A 20,190-nucleotide genomic window follows, 5' to 3' on the forward strand; every position below is an offset into this window, starting at 1 on the left:
GCCCACCACTGGTTTAATCTTTAAATTTACCAGTCATATCTGCATGTCTTTACTAGGCTCTTACATATTTATGCACAGAACATGAAGAAGTATAAAATTTCAAATTGAAACATCCAGAAAACCAAAGACATTCTGACTGCAATCCTTACCACCTTTCAACAACTCAAAAATAAAAGCTTAAACCACCAGCAGTTGGCAAGAAGCATAAACTTATTACCAATGAAAATCATTTAACATACAAGGTAATAAATTGCAATTAATTATAAATTTTTAGTCAATGTATCTCTTTTATTTCTTTATTTATACACTGTTATTCAATGAACTTGACTCTACTATTCTTCGTAGTAACTGATTTTACTATTTACGGCATAAAAACCTATCAAGCGCGTGGAGAATCGATGTGTAATATACGCGCGTGTGTGGGACGCATTATTGCTTGATATCAATTAAATCAACGCTTTTGTAAAAATTAACAAGACTGTATTGATTGAGACAGTCCCAACTATTTACTTACTTAAAATATTCATTGATGTTTTCAGATAAGAATGACTTCCGTCATTATTTCGTGGGTTTTTATTTTAAAATAAATTTTTTGGCTGAATGGGAGAAGCTGAAGAAAAACATCGTATGTCAATTTAAGTGTTTTTGGCATGTTAAAAAAAATATATAGCTGGTTTGAAATGAAAGAAAAATTCATTTTTATGTATATTTTATTTTTCAGTGCAGCGGATATAACATTTCATCGATTTAAAAGCTTTTTGTCGTTTTAACATTTACAGTTTAACAGAACAACCACAAAAATAAGTTATTTTACTCGTAAATATTCCGAATATTCATTTAGTAAACAAATAAATGGATTTACTTATCTTTCTGCATTTTTCGACAAGCTTTTTAAAACAATTTTGGTATCAAATTCTGTTGAAATGTTGTAATTAATTGATGAACGTTTTACAAGATAAGATTTGATATGATTAGTGATGATGATTTTTTTTGGGAATCTCACTTTCCTTTATACGTGATCTGTACTTTTGGTGAATCCCAACAAATCCATTAGATCATTTACCCGAACAGACAAGGAGCATACTCATGAGTATTTTCACAAAATTGAGCATTATCAATCATATTGATTGCAGGATTGATTGAGTACATTCATGAGCACATTTATTTAGGAGAGTATGCTCATTGTCTGTGGCGACAATTTGGTATGAAACTGCACATTTACAAAACATCTTCAAATCTCAGCTCTTTATTCTGATTAAAAAATGTAAAGAATATCACACGATCAACATTAATTCAATTTAATTCTTCATGTTGTGATTTATCCAGAAAAGTAAAATTTATTATAAAGCTTTAAACGGGATCAATAAAAGTTCATCGACCATATGCTGTGAACAATATTGTTGAATACCTGAGGCGCGTGATGTAAATGCTCTCGATTTGTAATGGTTATGAATCACAATGTTTTCAATCTCATATGTTTCATAAAGATGTCATGCAAATGGATAAAAATCAAACAATTGTATACGATGAGCATGGAATGAGAATGGATAAATCAGAATAAAGGAATTATTTTGAGTTGTGTGGAGTTTTATTTCATTTTTATCAATTGTAAACCTTTTATGTTTAAGAACTTCAGGGGCTGATCACTTTTACACAGCGTTGTAAAACGGCTGTCCATCTCCACCTTCTGTCCTCGACCGTTATCTTTGGCGGCAGACGCCCATTGGCGGCTGTTGTCTCAGTTCCGGCAAGCTCACTCTCACAGAATAAGGAACAATTTTTCAAAAATGAACAATGGAATTCTGGAAATTTCCGTTGCTTATAAGAGCTACCCTTAAACCCCCCTCACTCCCCGTTTTCCACTGAACGTAATAAGTGAACATTCCCTTAGCTGTTTCTTTCAATCTTTATCAGACTATCATGAAGCATTACAAGTCTAACTCAATCGAAAAAATTCGTCATGCAAAATGAACAGCTTCTATTTCCTCATAAACTTGAATAGTTTTATGGCATAATATTGCTTTTAAATAGTTTTATGGCTTAATATATTTATTAGTCTGCATTAAAGAACACTGACGACATGGATTTGTAACAAATCAGATACGATTTCTTTCCAATCATCAGTTTTTGCTAGGTACTGCTATTTGAAGTATTATATTTCCTATAATCACTCGTACATATGTGCGTTTTCCATTCAACTGACAAATGATTCATGAAGCAATTTTAATGCATAATATTCTCATATTAATTCCTTCATATCATCATGTGCGTGTGTGTACATATGAATAAAAGAAATACATGATGGAAAGCCTTTCAAGGACATTTGAGGTGCGACTTAAAAAAATCCCGTTTGGCAATCTCTTTATGGTAAGCAATCTATTTAGATGGTATCATGTCAACTCATTATAATCCGCATCATGCCAATGGATCATTTATAATTTCAACAGTATAGATGCATAATGTTATTAATGACATATCTGGAATATCATAGGCGATCGTAGTCTTTGTCTAATATGCATTGTTTTGTGAAACAATTCATGATCTGAACTTATAAGTTGACAAATTCATGATACAAAGAATTTCGCTAAGAATTTACAGTATGCATTCATGTGGCGGTCAAAAGTATAAAAGAATTCTTTATTAATCCAATTACATTTAAAATAGCATGAACTAAGTGAATTGTGAAGTTGATCGAGAGATTTATAGCATATAAATAGAAGAAATGCAAACATGAGATATTTTTAATATTGAACTAATTTATCATCGTACTGATATAAATGATTCAAATGTAAAAATATTCAGTTATATTGCTTTTTATATGCAAATAATTTCTTTCAATTTAATTTCTTAATAAAGAAGCTCGCGAGCAGCGTCTCATGGATGGCTTTTCATTTTCTTTCTTATATAATAGCCTAGAAGAAGAAGGCAAGAATAAAACAATCTATCGGAAAATAAATAAATAAAAATTTTTTATTCTCATTCTACGCAAAATATAGAAAAGTGTACATTTGTTGTGATAGCTATATACAATGGACATCCCATAGACTGGCCCTGGAGGTATCTACATGATACTAAAAATATCATTTTGCCATTTCAATGTTGAAAAATTCTTTGAACTTATTTCGAAGAGATTGCATGACTTATGAAGTGTTGTTAGGACTGTTGGTCAGATAAAGCGATTGAATCATTTCTTGGGAAATTGTATCATCGATGATCATGAATAAATCAGAGGTCAAATTCGACATTAGTTCGCTCTGATTTGAGAGCTCATGATCTTCGTACAAACCCTTGTAAATGCGCTTTGTGCCCTGCTGAAACGTCATGAACATCACAACTTGTGCTCTTCTATTTTAATTTCTTTTGAAAATCAATGACAATTGAAAAATGAATGAGAGGAGGAGAATCATAGAAAAAAAAACATATGAAATAGCCATTGCATCGATTTAATTTTTTTTCTTCTCCTTATTAAGCATTAAGTTTAAAATAATGGAAAGCAGTGCATAAATAAGTGCAAGTTAAAAGCGATTTAAGAAAATGTGATAACATAAATCATTTTAACGGCTTTTAATGACTTAAATATCCACAAGAACTACGCCCTAAAATAATAAATATTATTTAATACAAGAAATAATAAATGTTGGATAGGTGTATCAATAGAATTACAATCATTGAATTTCTAGCTATTACATCTTAAGTTTATACTTTCATGTCCTGGGCATGCTTCTAGTAAATTTATAACTCTTCGTTAAACCTTGTTAACATTCATTACTTATCAAATTTTATATGTTTATTTACTTTTTTGTTGAAAAATATGATATGTGTTATCATGCCTATATATGTGTGTAATTGCTGCATAGACATCTTCACAGCAATTCTATGAAATCGTGTTGAAGCTTTCTACATGCCTTGATTGCATCATTAACAGACGAAGAATCCACATTTAAATGATATTCATTCTTGCACGCAAGTCGACAATAAATTTGAATTACTTCGAATAAATAGTTTAATGACAACCCGGGCAACACAAATGGAGATGGGTTCAGTCTCGAATCTCAAAAGGCTTCAAACCTTTTATTACCACCTATTTTTGGTGTCCTTTTAGAGGCCAAATTTGGGCGCTTTACATATGGAGGTTTAGCAGAGTTCCATGCCAAAGTCTTCTCCATTTGTGTCGCTCGGGTAACAATTGAAATTCTTCTATGCATTTCATTAAGAAGCTGGCATTAAAACAATTTAAAAAATAACTTTCGATTCTCTCAGATTTTTGTCTCCAAGTTATGTAGAGAACTAATCACTTGATTGCACCTGACAGTAAAAGATTCGTATCGCTTTTTTTTTCTCTTATTTTCGTATTTTGTTTCACATTTTCATGTAGCGAATTTGTTTGTTTTAATCTGAAATAACAAGGATTGTGCACAGATTTTAAGACTGCTGTATGATGTTTCCTGCAGTCCAAACATACTGCAATTTAAAACCTAAACAGCGAATTTTATTTTTAAAATAAAGAGGAGAAAGACAAATAAGTAAAAAAGCTGTTTAGCTTTCATTTATGTTGACAGCCGAAAGCAGGCAAATTTATTGAGCATCATTACAAAGGGAAGAAACAAACTCTTAATTGTTTTAGCTGATGATAAAGCTGCGAAGATATATGATATGTAATAAATTAAAAGAAATGCATTAAAACAGTTTCTGTAAGCTCTTGTTGTCATCAAAAAATAATATATAGACATGACTATGTACTTTATACCTTCATACAATATTGATTTGACAAAGACATGTGTGATGACAAATAATGAAATTCTTGGAGATCAAAAAAATTCAGCCGTTTTTATTATGCTGTAATCCAGTGGTGGACAACCTTTTATTTCTCACTGCAAACCTTGATGTTGAATAAGCCTCGATATACGGCAAATGGTGTGGAGAATAGTATCCCACAGCATAAAAGTTGCCCGTCACTGATCTAATCATATTTAGACATTGACTTAAGAACATGTACATATGTAACATACATGCAGAAGCACCACGACATTTATATATAGACATATTTTTCGCAACATGATCAGAAGAGCATTTATATGTTATATTGTTAGATATTCACAAAAAAATGAGAAATCGATTTTAATCAACAGATGAAGAGATGAAATTTAGTAATTCATATATTATTTCCATATCCTATGAATGTGTAAGTGAGCGAATGAGTAAGTAAATTGATCGTTTATAGAGAGATGCAAAAAATAAACACAATATTAGGAGATGAGTAGTTGTCTAAGCTCATTGAGTATGAGAAAAAAATCATCATAAAATTGTGAGTTTTTTTGGATATTCCATTGTCATTTTCGCATTAGTAACGGCAACATCTCGCTTTTGTAAAACGCGCACATATATAAATATATGTCAAAAATATTCCTTCTTTTTTCGCATGTTGCCTTTATACAAACTGCATTTACATACTAAACACCACGTTCTTATACCACCGTAGAGAGTTCATTGGATTAAAGAATTTTCTTTTACTGTCATCTTCCCTTTTTTCTTTTTCTACTTTACATTCTGCCGCTGCTAAAAAACGGGACGAAAAAAAATCATTTAAGTTCTGGCAGTGATGCAGATTCTTAGCCAGTTGCAATAGAATATTCAAGCCGTTTAGATCAAGTGCAAATAAAGGAAGAAAAGTGCTTACAAAAATTGGTGAATAAAAAAAAAGATTGTGCAATAAAAGAAAGAAAAAAATTCAATTTACATTAATTTGCTTAACACTTTATGTGAAAAAAAAAATATTTTCGGTCGTAGTCAAATATTACATAAAATAAAAAATCTATCTCGTCTGTGCGAGATAATTCAAGAGCAAATATGAATCGAAAAATATTACTCACGACACTTTTGGTAAGTCTCATACTAATTTTAATTATCTTCTGATGTGCATTGTACAATGTTGTATTTTTGGGATGCAAATTATTCAAAAATTAATTGCTAGACAATTTTAAAAAACTGTAATAACATCAAATAGTTTCCGTATGAATCTATCATACTTGTTAAAACTATAAGCGTAAATTAAGTCTTTAATTGTGGCATTGAAGCTGAATGAATTATTTTTTGTGTTATTAGATCCTAGTCAAGGGAATTAAATATTTTATTTCGAAAACTTGTGCATTGTCTTTGTCAACTCAGATCAGAGCTCGAAGTCGACTTGAATTTTGGATGGAAAAGTCAATTCATGCCGACTCGACTTCGAGCTCTGACTCTGATTTTATCTCATTTTATTAAAATTCGGTCAATCAACCATAAATTTTAAACAATAAAGTTCAATTCAAAAGATAATATTAATTATCAAATAAATTTCAACTTATTTCATAATATCGAAAATTGACACCAGATGGAAATTTTATGTCTCAAAAGACTGACTCAATTAGCACCTTATTAGTGATATTTACCTTTGTTACAACAACAATAACACAATGTTTATTAAGAAATAAATATTTTACAGCTGATTCATTCAGTATGAAGTAGTCATTCCTTGGATTTATTTTTCATAAGTGGACCATCTTCTGAGTGATTGCCTTCAACAATATATTAAATGTTAAATTGTTTTCGTCATTAATCGTGACATTTACACACATATGATTTTTGAGTTAATTTTTCAAATTTTGAAGCTAAGACTTATAGTTAGGCTGACAGATTAGACATCTGCTGCTTGTTAATGTAATTCTGATTTAAGAATTGAAAATTAGATCAATAATTGTTCATTAAAATCACGTACTTAATTAATAATGACGATTTTATAGCTTATTAAATACTCATAAAATCATTTTATAGCAAAAATGTGCTAATAAAGCAGGGATGAGATAGTAGGTTAGGGTCATCTTGGTTCAAAAAAATAATAATAATTTTTCTGGCTACGCCCTTGATTGACGTTACACGATCCAATTGAAACAATGGTCAGACACTCCAAAAGTACAGTACTGTACTTACAATACTTACTGGACTTATTTGAAAGTACAGTAAACACAACTGTACTTTTGGAGTGCCTGACCCTTGGAAATATTAGAACCAAAAGCTTCAATTCACATAAATCTCAAAATGTTTTCATGTAAGATGATTACTTCCTTTAAATAATTCTTAGAGGAGAAAAAAGGTGTAAACAAGGCAAGCCTAGTAGGCATATCTATAGCGATTAATAAATATGTCTGTTTATTGACTATATTACAACTTCAATTGTTTTGAAAACCGAAACTCTACGATAATATGAAATATTTCATCCTATTGATTAACTTTTCTGTTGAAAACTTGACTATAGTGTCGATCTGTTTGATAATCTTTATGATATTATGCCATCTTAATCTCATGATCTTATTCACTTAGTAAAAGCATTTTTTGCACAGCAGTAGGTAGCCGTTTAATGAAAAATGATATTGCCAATTTATGATGAATATTAAATATTAATGAGTTGCCGAAATAATATTGAACACGTTTCCAGTGGACTTAAGTCAAATTCTTTTACGATAAGACGTGATTTATTCAAAAAGTATTTGGCATTTTGAAATTTTTTGATTTAAATTGATTGCTTTAAAATCCTATTGATAAATGAGATTAAATTTGAAGAATTCTTTTAAAGGTATAAACAATCTTTTGTTTTGAAGGCATGTTGTAATCTTGTCTGATTCCTTCAAAACATTCTTTTTTTCCTAATTAATGTAAGCAGCTGTAATTTAAAAAGTTTGAAGCCATCGAAATCCGATATTTTTTGTGTTTTAATGACTTTTTAGAGTTTCCATTAAAAAGTTTTAATTAGTAAAAAATATTGCTGAGTACCCTCAACGGTACTTACAAAAAAATCAAGGAACTTTCTTTGATTCTAAGTGCGTAATGGATATTAAAATTAGATTCACCCCAAAAACAAACAAGGAGCTCATGAGTATGCTCACAAAATTGAGTATAGTCAATTATATTAATTGTGATTCTCATTAACGTGATTATGCTCATTGTCTCCAGAACGACTCAACTGAGCGCAATGGAGCCACCTTCATATGTGTCGCTCGGGTCCGTTAGGGTACAGAATGTCTAGATTTACACAAATCAAATCAAACTAGATAAAAAATGCACTCAAAATGACTGAAATAAAATTAATTAACACTTTAAAGATTATAATAATTTGTATGTCTGAAATGCCAGACTTATTGCCTTGCCAGAAGCAATTCATAGCTATTCACGCTACTTTACTTTAGACACACAGCAGTTCTTCTTTAATGTACATATAAAAACAATTCAATGAAATAAAGCATAAAGGAAAAAATTGATATCTAGTTAACCTTTTTCATTTACAGTATACCTTAATCTCCCATTATACACTGCATTCATAATCTCCTTTTGTATATATTTTGCAATTTTGTATTTAATTTCTCGGTACATTAATCTTCCAAAAATGTCAATTATCCATCATTAATTAATAATGATAATAGTCATTAAATTTAAACAATCATTATTATATTCATGACAATAATTTATGGTCAGATTCAATTTAAAATACAATTTACGGTAAATCAAAGAAATGCATCAACTGATGTGCTTAAAAAGTGACCGAAAAAAAGAGAAAAAAAAAATATATTATATATACAATAAAACATAAAAAGAGATCGTAAAGTTTTGTTTCAAGGCTCACATCATGAAGTGTCATAATGTGATTCGCACAACTTCATAAAAATCGCTTCTTCTGCCTAATTTTGTACTCAAATAAAAAAATACACGCTCAATAGTCATAATGAAACGTAAATGTGAGTCTTTCTACCACGTTTTTTTACCTCTTCTTTATGTTGTCTCTTTTTTCTCTCTGTTTTGCTGGCATGAGGACATGATATGGAAGATAAATCAGAGATAACAGCTTTCAACACACATTAACTGCTTCTTTTTTCCATATTATTGTACGATTTTTACGACAATCATGAGCTTAATATTAAACCATTGGAAGTTCATTGCTTAAATTTTTATTTGTATGCACCGACATAAAAGCTAATTTATTGACTAGGGATGGTAATTTCTTAATAAATAACAATAGAATTGCTTAAATTGTTCAATTGATTTTCAATCTACTAAAAAATTTATGCTTAAATCTAACAAGAAGCCTGATTCACATTTTATGTCAGAAAAACATCCAAGAAGATAGTTACATACATAATTTATACGAAAAGATCTTCTTCCTCATTGTTTTATATATTTATAAACGTTTCTGAGTACAAAATCATGTTACCGAGGCACATCATTGAAGGTTTCATTCAACAAAAGCAAACAAAACGAATTAAGTCATGTAATTTTGATCAAAATTTTTTAGTGCCATTTACAAACGATAAGAAAATGTTGTAGATCTTCTTATTTGCCCGAGCGACACAAATGAAGAAGGTTATGCCACGAAAAGCTCTGTTAAACCAACCATAACCCGTTAAAAGCCAAATTTTAAGCGGCCTCTATTTGGTGTTAATAAGAGAGGGTATGAAAAGGTTTTAAAGTTCAGTGGTTGAGCCTCCTTCATTTGTGTCACTCGGGCTCATAATTGCTCATCGATATTATAAGCGTAATTGAGTAATTTGAGCGTTATTTTTTTATTTACATTATAAAATGTGGGCGTGTGAAGTAAATAACGTCACGATTACCCCAGCCCATAATAAAAAGACGTAAATCGAGCTACTGTCAAATTATATCCGGATTTTATAAATATTAAATAAGATATAAATCGATGAGTTGAATTGTGCTGCATTTATTGCAATATTTTGTTGTTATTGCTTTATTTTCAATGAATTTTACATGAGATGCTGAGCGAAAATCTCTCAAAAAATATAATAATTGTAGGTTTTCTCTCATGATTCTGAAATATTTTTAATTTCATGTGAATCACTCGACCTTATAAAGGTATAAATGATTAATAGTAAATTCAACGAGCTGGTGAGTGTGTGAAAATGTATTCATAACAACTTAATGAACAAAATTATTTGCTCTCAGAATCTCACACTCTCTAATAAATCACTGTATTTCCTAGATGACACCCACTACTTTAATTTTCAACAGTTCTGTATTGTTGTTAGAATTTATTGGTGAGAAATTTAGGTAATTCCATAAATTGTATAATTATTTTGTTATAATTTAGTGCAGTGGTGAGCAATCTGTTTGCCGCAGTACACTATTGTGCCACCAAAATATTTTGGATTTGCCATGATTCGTTTGTCGTGTCCAGCCTCGGTCCAGGCGTATCACCAAGGTGTGCCGTGAAAATGAAAGGTTGCTCACCACTGATTTAATGCAAATATTTAAAATTAGAAATCTAAATGTGATTAAATTTAATAGAAATTTCTGAAATTAATAAGCATGCACATCAATTCAGCACAACTGGATAAATCTATTACAATTGCATTTAAAATAAAATTTTATTTAATTAATTGCATTTTGTTGATTCTAAATTTTCATCCTAATATATTGTGATCTATTCAAAGTTCAAGATTTATTTGCTACTGTTTGATGTTCCAATAGTACTTGTTAGAATATTTTTTACAATTTCACGCGAACTGTTGTTATTTGAAGACAGAATTTACATAAATTGATTCTACCTAGCAACTACCATTGTTGTGAAAAGTTATTTTTTCTTCTTTAAACTCTAATTGGATTTTTCGTTTAAAGTTATGGTTACCAGATTTTTACTCTACCTTAAATTTAATGAACCTTCAATTAACATAATATTTTTATTTTAAACTTTTTCTAAGAAACGAAATAAGAAGAAGTAAAAATCATTGGAATGTCAAGAGATTCATCATTCCTTCTAGGCAAGGAACGCGCGCGCGTTTAAATTAATTCGAAAGCAAAAGTGAATTCTATATATTTTTGTAAAGTAGGCGTATAGATGCCTATGATCTAATGCTTGATTTAAAAGTAACACTGTGCACAATGGCAATGGGAACCACCTTTAATGATGAATAAGAAATCATGTCTGTGTATCTCTAAATGTCATCATTACAATTGTTATTATTATTACTATTATATTCATTTATTTTTTTGTGATGTTCGCATTATCATCGCAAATTCCACTCACTCATTTCAATTACAACAAGCGCACAGCATGCGAGCAATCCCATTAATTACGATTTAAGTACATTATGCACAATATCGACATGCCTTCTTTATTAATATTTCTTATTTCGCTTTAAAACGTTTACGTCACAGTCTTGACACTGATACCATTATTGACCTTCATTTCATGATTTTAATATTTATCTAGGCTTAATTCTTTAAGAAGTAGAATAATGTACAGACAATGTTGTTCGCATTTTTGCTCTATTCAACATTTCAATGTGTACCGATCCGGATTTGTTCTATATTTTTGACCTTTCAGTAAGAATAAACTAAATAGTATGAGCATTAAAAATTCTGACTAAGAATCTGTGACTAAGAATTCTGTGGACAAAAAAATCGTTGGAACTAGTCATTAAATAGCATTTACTTGCCTTTACCTAGTAATAACGTATTATTGTCCACTCGGGAATTCTAAGTCAGAAATTATAAGTTTTACTATCAAAAGCTAATAATCCATTTTAGCCACTTTGTATAAGATGTTGCTACATAGATTACTAATTTCAGTTATTAAAATGATTCCGAAACATTATGAAAAATTCATTTTTGATTTTCTGCTCAAATTGATTGCAATTTAAATATCATTACAGATTTAAAAATCTTTAAAATCATGCAACCAAAAGTATTAAAGCTTAATGCGAAATTAACTTGACATATTTGCCATTATGAATATTTTGTTGAAAAGTTCAAAAACAGACTGCAAAAAACAGTAAATAAATGATATGCACGCTGAAAAGAGTTTAAATTACTTACAATAAGGTAGTGAAAAGAGTGAATGAGAGGCGACATGACAGATAAATAATAACATCAATAAAATTAACAGAATATATTCACAGCATGCGATAAGTGAGTGTGAAAAACATGTGTTAAAAGATCACAACATACTCCTTGGTAATGAATGTACTTTAAGTAGGAGAATACCACACGCCAAAAATAATTTTATGGGAAATGGCACGTAAAATGTAGTAATTGTAATTTCTAAAGATTTTAAAAGTTAATATTGCATGAATATCATCTCATTTGCAAGCATATCCAACGATTTTGTTGTTGTAAGATACTCAACTTACTGTGTGCAAAATATTTCCTTCTTTATTTAATTGTTGCTACTTGTTTATTTATTAATTTAATTACATTACAAAACGATGCATTCACCGCAGCGTATGCAGATCTAAAGTATGTGCTTTTTTCTTCAATTAGCTATTTTAAATTGGTAGAATTAATTTATTATCATTATGAAAATATTATGAAAATGCCTAAAATTACAATTAATTGATATTGATTTATTTTCCGGAGGTTATATAGAATAATATTTGCTGGTTTTTTTTTTTTATCCTGTTTATAGGTCTTCAAACAAAATCAATATCAATTTATATTGCAGAATTAACAAAAAGCCGAAATAAAAGTGTCAAACACTATTGTAGGAATTATAATAATGTGGATTTTTCAAACGAGTGATTCATATGTAATTTGCTTCTATTTGGCAGCAATATTAACTTTATATGTTAATTACTTACTAAATTGCGGTAATTGTAGTCCAAATAAACTACGTCCACATGGACATATAAATAAATAAATGTTTATTCATCAGAATTTAAAGACAGACTAAACTTTTCATGTAAAAAGGGGTTTTCAACTACCTAAATACAATAAATATTATTCAAATTTTAAATGAACGTTGTAACTCAATCCTCAATACGTTTTATGTTCTGTCACGTTTGATTACACAAATTCATGATATATTAGTTTATTAAATATTTTACACCAATTACACAATTATAACATTTATTTTTAATTAATTGATTATTTGCCATTATATGATATGATATGTTTGCTCATTTTGATTGCAATTAATGTAAAATCAAATCGTGTAAATTGCCAAAAATCCAAAATATCCCAAAACTTCGTGACATGAAATTATATTACATCTCTCAATGCTCATTATCAACTTTAGTCAGAAAGTGCTTCGACTTATTTGGGATATTTGAGAGTTCCCACGCCTTGTGTAAAATGTAAAAAATATACAATGTAAAATCTGACTAAACAATTTTTAAGTTCTGGAAACCTTAAGACATCTTTCTTCTTTTTCATTCAAATGAAATGCAATTAATTAGGATTTCCTTTATACATTTTTGTCATTCGATTTATCGTGATAAGACCGTTAATCGCTTTTTAAAATATAAACAAAATGACAAATGACATCAATTTCCTTTATTGGATACACGCAGCATTGCAAATTTCTTCTCGGTCCTTAATTCATGCACGATATTTTTAATTGCATTTATCGTGTGATTTTATCGATCTTTTGCCAGATGACACCATTAGGACATTAAATTTATTTTAATTAGCCTCAAGAGAATATCTCATTTCTTTTGATCGAGGATTTTATTCATTATTTTCTGATTTTTTTATTTTCAGCTCCATTTCTCGAGAGCATCAAGCCGAGAGACAATAGTATCGATTGACGATAAAGATAAAACTCAATATCATGAAGTGAATTTTGACACAAGTAAGTTGAATTATGCAATCAATCACAATTTATATAAAATTGTATATACTTGTCGCATGTCATCATATTTTCCTTCTTTCTGCAATTGTCATTGAATAATAAATGCAAAAATAATTGACTGCATCTTATTGTGCGTTAAAAGACATTTTTCATTTTTTACATGACAATCACCATATATAAAGCTGAGATGAATGTTTTGACTGTGTAAATTCTTCAACATTAAGTCTATTAGAATAGAAAAAAAGTAATGCTAGATAGTCAAAGCAATTTATCTTCTTTTTTCTTATAGTCAGCATTTTTTTCAAATACTTTAAGAAGAATTTTGTAATTTTATAGCATGTTTAAGAATCAATTAAACTTTAAGAGTACAGTATTGAACAAATTGTCTTAAAAAGATTTCCTCTATTTTGGTCTTGTCCAAGCTTGTTTGCGCTTTGGCACACCTTGGTGGTAACCCACGACTCAAGCCGAACATGGCATGCAGTTCATGATATACCAACCAAAAAATTTCTGGGATACACTAATGTTCCTCAACATACAGCTTGGACAATACTGTTCTATTTAGTGTCAAATGGAGCATGTGCAGTTAGTCTTCCAGTAAAAATGCGTCTTATTAAACTGAACCACAATGAATCATTTAAAACATTTATTTCCTTACTGTAAAAAAAAGTTTTCTATCATCTCATTCTCATCGTCTCCCTATTTTGACTACATTATCTTATCATCCTAATGGAAATTTCTTGTTCTTCTATTCTTGTTCAGTCAACCATAAGTTTTAAAAGAAGAAAGTATTTTCGCAGTTACTGCTATTGAAGATGATTAAAATGCTCATTCTATGTACTAAACTTCTATTTAATTAATTAAAGGAAATAGAAGTAAATGCTCGGCTATTTTCTATTCGCCATTGATTTCTATTCTTTAGTTATTTCGAAAGAATTCAGACAATATTGAGAGAATAGAAGTAGAAGAAATAAATTTAAAGTTTCCAGATTCCATTAAAATTTCTGATATTTAAATTAATTTTCAATACTTTAATCTTAATTTCACTACAGGATCTTACAATTTCGGGTACGAAGTTGGAACAAATAGACAATTTCATCATGAAGTGAGAGGAAATGACGGTGTTACTTATGGATGTTTTGGATATTTTGATACCGATGACAAGTTGCTAATGACACACTATGTAGCTGATGCACATGGCTATCGGCTTATTGAAGCTAACAAACCGGTTAAGATTTATCCTGTCGTGGCTGATCCAAAGTATAAATTCATAGACTATATATATATTCTTAATGATTTAATTACAATTTTTCCTGTTTTATTTGATTTACTCAACAAGGTCGTCAAGTCTTGATAAAAGCGAGAATTCAATTGAGCCTAAAATGATTCTGACAGAGTGGAAAGACTTATATTTACCGAAAGGCTGTCGTATGATAGATAATACTCGTTTCAACAACAACCGTAATGATGAAAACACCAATGATCTTAGAAATATTCCTTTACCAGGAATTGGAATAACACATACGCACAACAACCCTTCACATTCTCAGCCATCACATGGAATTGGAATTGGTGGAGAATTTACTGGTGTCTTAGGCAATACGGGGTCTATTAATTTAGGTCTTGGACACGTTCCTGGACATAACACTAACACAGAATCTAATTCACAACCAGATTTCGCAACAGATGATTCAGATAATGGAGCACAAAGCACGCAAGGTAGTTCTGTAGGTGGTATTTCAGAATCATTTGACAATCATAATCATAATCCATCATCATCACCTAACGAATCTCAAGGATCATCTCATAGCCATTTAGCTCATAATGTTGAGCATGGTGGGTCATTTTCATTTGATCATATTACAGGTGGACATCATATTTCTCACAATCATGAAACTACTTCAAGAAAACCAGGAAGTTATGAACATGGTGGATCTTTTTCACATGGCCATGTCTCAGGAGGGCATCAAATAATCCACAATCATGAAACTACGTCGAAAAAGCCAACATCATCATCAACTCAAAAACCAGGAGGATCGTTCACAATTGGTTCAAGTAATCATCAATTGGGAGTAACATGGGGTCATCAAAATCAAGGTCAAGGTCAAACTAAACCAACAACAACAACAAAGAGACCTGGTGGACATTTTGAGCATGGTGGTCATTTTGAGCATGGACATGTTTCTGGAGGCCATCAAATAGGAGGCTCATGGGGTAACCAAAATCAAGGTCAAGGTCAAACTAAACCAACAACAACTACAAAGAGACCTGGTGGACATTTCGAGCATGGTGGTCATTTTGAGCATGGACATGTTTCTGGAGGCCATCAAATAGGAGGTTCATGGGGTAACCAAAATCAAGGTCAAGGACAAACAAAACCACCAACAACTCCTACAAAGCCTGGTGGACATTTTGAGCATGGTGGTCATTTTGAGCATGGACATGTTTCTGGAGGCCATCAAATAGGAGGTTCATGGGGTAACCAAAATCAAGGTCAAGGACAAACAAAACCACCAACAACTCCTACAAAGCCTAGTGGACATTTTGAGCATGGTGGCCATTTTGAGCATGGTCATGTTTCTGGAGGCCATCAAATAGGAGGTTCATGGGGTAACCAAAATCAAGGTCAAGGACAAACAAAACCACCAACAACTCCTACAAAGCCTGGTGGACATTTTGAGCATGGTGGCCATTTTGAGCATGGACATGTTTCTGGAGGCCATCAAATAGGAGGTTCATGGGGTAACCAAAATCAAGGCCAAGGACAAACAAAACCACCAACAACTCCTACAAAGCCTGGTGGACATTTTGAGCATGGTGGCCATTTTGAGCATGGACATGTTTCTGGAGGAGGTTCATGGGGTAACCAAAATCAAGGCCATCAAATATACAAAGCCTGGTGGACATTTTGAGCATGGTGGCCATTTTGAGCATGGACATGTTTCTGGAGGTCATCAAATATCAGGAGGGCATCATCAAGGTGGGCAGCACGGTGGGCAACAAGGTTCAAATCAAGGTGGTCAGCACGGTGGGCAACAAGGTTCAAATCAAGGTGGTCAGCACGGTGGACAACAAGGTTCAAATCAAGGTGGTCAGCACGGTGGGCAACAAGGTTCAAATCAAGGTTCCTATCCAAGTTATGGAAACCATGAAGGATATTACTATCCAGATAATAGCGGTAGTTACAATCATCATCCTGGACCTCATGCCCCTCCATATATTCATACTTCAGGCCCACATGGTGGCCAAGGTATCAGTTTCATACATCATCTTTTAATCCTAATAAGCACTCTCAATTTTACGCATAGCATCACTAAACTAAATTGCATTTTTCATTACTTTACTAGATTTTCTGTTTGCTTATTTGCTTTGTAAATATTTTCAGCTCAAATTTGAAATTTATTTTAATGAGAAGTAATTTTAATGATAAATTTGTATGTTTAGGAGGACATGGAGGACATGGAGGACAAGGAGGTAGTGGAGGACATGGAGGTCATGGAGGACAAGGAGGACAAGGTTAGTTAGAATTTAATGATGCAGTTTAAAAACTTGAAAAGCTATAACAAATTCATTTTGTTTGTCTGTTTCCATTAGGAGGCTATGGACCTAATGGACCACATGGACATGGATCCGAGCATAATCAAGGTAAATTAGAAACATAAAAAACTATCATGATAAAAAGAAATTTTAATAAATTTTGAAATTCTTAATTAGGAGGCCATAGACCGGATCCTAATAATCCAGATGCTAACTGTGATCATCCAGGTTATCATCCTCATCCAACCACGTATTATCCAACTACACATTATCCGTATACATCAACTCAAAGTACAACTAGAAAAACAACAAAAACGACAACAACATCAAGGAGGCCGGTCACTACATACCGACCAACTGCTACTCAATCAACTTCAACTAGACCAACTACACCTAGACCAACTTCAACTAGACCAACTTCAACTAGACCAACTTCAACAAGACCTACTTCAACCAAATCAACTACATCTCGACCTATCATCAATACCTATCCGACACGACCATCAAGTACACCAAACCCAACTGGTAGTCCAGGAGGAAATATTGGAGTTCAGCCACCTTCAACTCGTCCACCACAATATACACCAAACCCAGGCCTTAGTATTCCTGGAAATCATCAACCATTATTTTTCATTCCATTTCCATTCGCACTTGCTCCAACATGCCCATGCTATTACATGCATTCCCATAATAGCAGTTTTTCATCTCAATTTCCTTATGGAAATGTAAATGCACAATGGCAATCACAAAACAATCAACAACAGCCACAGTATGCAATTGGTCTCATTCCAGTATTATTTGTGCCACACTGTATGCCATCAAATAATTATACAAATCATATTCCGGGTCAATATTTACAAGTGCCATATCCATGTGCTCAATGTAATTATTTGCAGAATCATCGTGATGGTCGAGAACTTTTAAATGAAAACAATAATGAAGTATTTTCGTCAAGTGATAGTTTTAAGCAAGTTCTAGCACAAGCAGGTGTTAATTCTTTGGATACATTTTATGTAAGATCACCTCCACGACGAATGAGAATGAAAAAATTTAAACGCGTTCAAAATAATCAAGAGCCAAAAGAGAACGAAACACAGGAAATTATGTCTACATAGGATTTTAAAAAAATGCTAAAATGACTGCAAATAAAATAAATACTCAGAAATTTTCCGCTCATTAACAGAGATTGGTAATGCTCTATTTAAGCTATTTACCTAATCCCTGCTCTCTACACATTCATGGAACATTAACTGAATTTCATACTTTTTTTTCTTGCATTTTTGTTGTGCAAAAGTTTATGAAAAAAATCATGTAAATTCTTATGAGTTCTTGCACTCTTGCTGTATTCGTGATTTTTATATATAAGAGATATTAGCAATTAAATTGTTCTGTAAATTATAAAATTGAAAATAAAATTTCTTGAAAACAAGTAAAATTAATTTGATGGGCTTTGTATTTTTCTTAACATGTATCTAGAACAGCACAGCGTGTTCGCTAGGACACTGGATTTTCTTACGAAAGTTGAGACGACTTCGAATTCTGACGATATGTCGTCGTATTAAAGGTAAAGCGTAAACATAGTTGCAGAGTCTGCAACGTGAAAAATGCGTCTTGTCGTAATATCCTATAATTGAACATTGTAATCCCGAGCGACACAAATAAAGAATGCTTCCTCTAATAGGCAAAAAGCAAAATTTGATGGTACAGACATTCTCATACTACGGTACTCTTTGCTAGTTTAGATCCGCCACTGAGCTTTTCATTAACACCAAATGGACCCTTTTAAAGCTACGTAACGGCGTCTTCTTCATTTGTTTCGCTTGGGAAGCTTATGATGTACTATGGAGTGTGAGCTTAACTAATCTGAAGCTCAAAGTTGACTTTAATCTCTTAATTAATATTTCCTTAAATGTACATATACTTGCATACATAGTTAAATGATTTAACCCCAAATCAAGCGATTAAAAGTGAATTCAATTAAATATTCATCATTCTATTCAAGATATAAAAGACATTAATGTGATAAAGTCAACTCATATAGCTCACAGAATATAACTCACAAGAGATGAGAATCAAAAGTGCAAAAATGAACCGTTGCAATTTGAAAATAATAAATTACTCCAAAATTTTAATAACTACATGCTCACATGAATGTGAATGTTCATTTCTTTGTCTCACATGGAATGAAAAGTCATGCTAGATATTTATTAAAATAATAATGAAAAGATTCATGAACAATATGAAATGAGAATGTTGAAGAATAAATTATATAAGAACACGTAGTAAGAGATGGAAAAAGAGAGAAATGGAAATTGATATGCAAATAAGGCAAACACTAATGGTGATGATATATTTGCTTCATTTATTCATTCAAAAGGTTTTCATAAATTTCATTTAATTTAAATTAATTCAATTTAAATGTTAATTTTTCTTTTAATTTAGCTTTTATTTAAATTTCTAATTTCTATCGTCTTCTAAAAGAAAGAGAGCTTTTAAGCTTAACTTTTCAGATTCAAAGTGAAATAATGTTTCATTCTGACATTCTTAAGTTTCAAAAAAATCCAGTCGGTGATAAGAAATGTTGAATTAAATAATATAATTTCGTTCATTATTCCGCTCTTAGCTTTAAAATTTTCCTAACAGGAAAGAGTATGCTTTCAAGAGCTAGTTAAACATGCTCACGAGTGTGCTCTCAGCTTACTCTGCCCTTGAGAGCATACTCTTTGCCTGTTAGGATCCAAGATGTTTAGATGATTCGAATCTAATTTTGAATATTTTGATAGTTTTCTAAATCCCCTTGGAAGCCCCGGGAACTAATGAATTAATATCCACCCACCATGGCTAATCGGGTATTGTTCTAGTAAATAGATAAACAGTTATAAAATCAAATAAAAAGTTCGTAATATTTTGATAAAACAGAAAATTGTATAGACGAAAAGTTTTATCGGATTTTGATTATTATTATTTTATTAAAATAATAATTTTTCTTCTTTTTTAAATAAACTTTTCACCATTTACATTCTTAACTTAATTATGAATAAAGT

At 31.3% G+C, this 20,190-nt stretch overlaps 1 protein-coding gene across 1 annotated transcript; it reads left to right on the forward strand.

Moving 5' to 3' along the window:
* The first annotated feature begins 5,350 nt into the window (after positions 1 to 5,350).
* On the forward strand, positions 5,351 to 18,510 carry LOC139090630 (hornerin-like). Its single transcript, XM_070640417.1, has 8 exons — positions 5,351 to 5,880; positions 13,519 to 13,609; positions 14,662 to 14,869; positions 14,949 to 16,405; positions 16,506 to 16,859; positions 17,054 to 17,125; positions 17,204 to 17,254; positions 17,324 to 18,510. The coding sequence occupies exons 1-8, from the start codon at positions 5,848 to 5,850 to the stop codon at positions 18,259 to 18,261; spliced, it is 3,204 nt and encodes a 1,067-aa protein (XP_070496518.1). The 5' UTR covers positions 5,351 to 5,847; the 3' UTR covers positions 18,262 to 18,510.
* Positions 18,511 to 20,190: the final 1,680 nt, after the last annotated feature.

Source organism: Chironomus tepperi, unplaced genomic scaffold, assembly GCF_022539635.2.
Source record: "Chironomus tepperi strain 1889 unplaced genomic scaffold, CSIRO-AGI_Ctep_v1 contig_219, whole genome shotgun sequence".
Taxonomy (NCBI): domain Eukaryota; kingdom Metazoa; phylum Arthropoda; class Insecta; order Diptera; family Chironomidae; genus Chironomus; species Chironomus tepperi.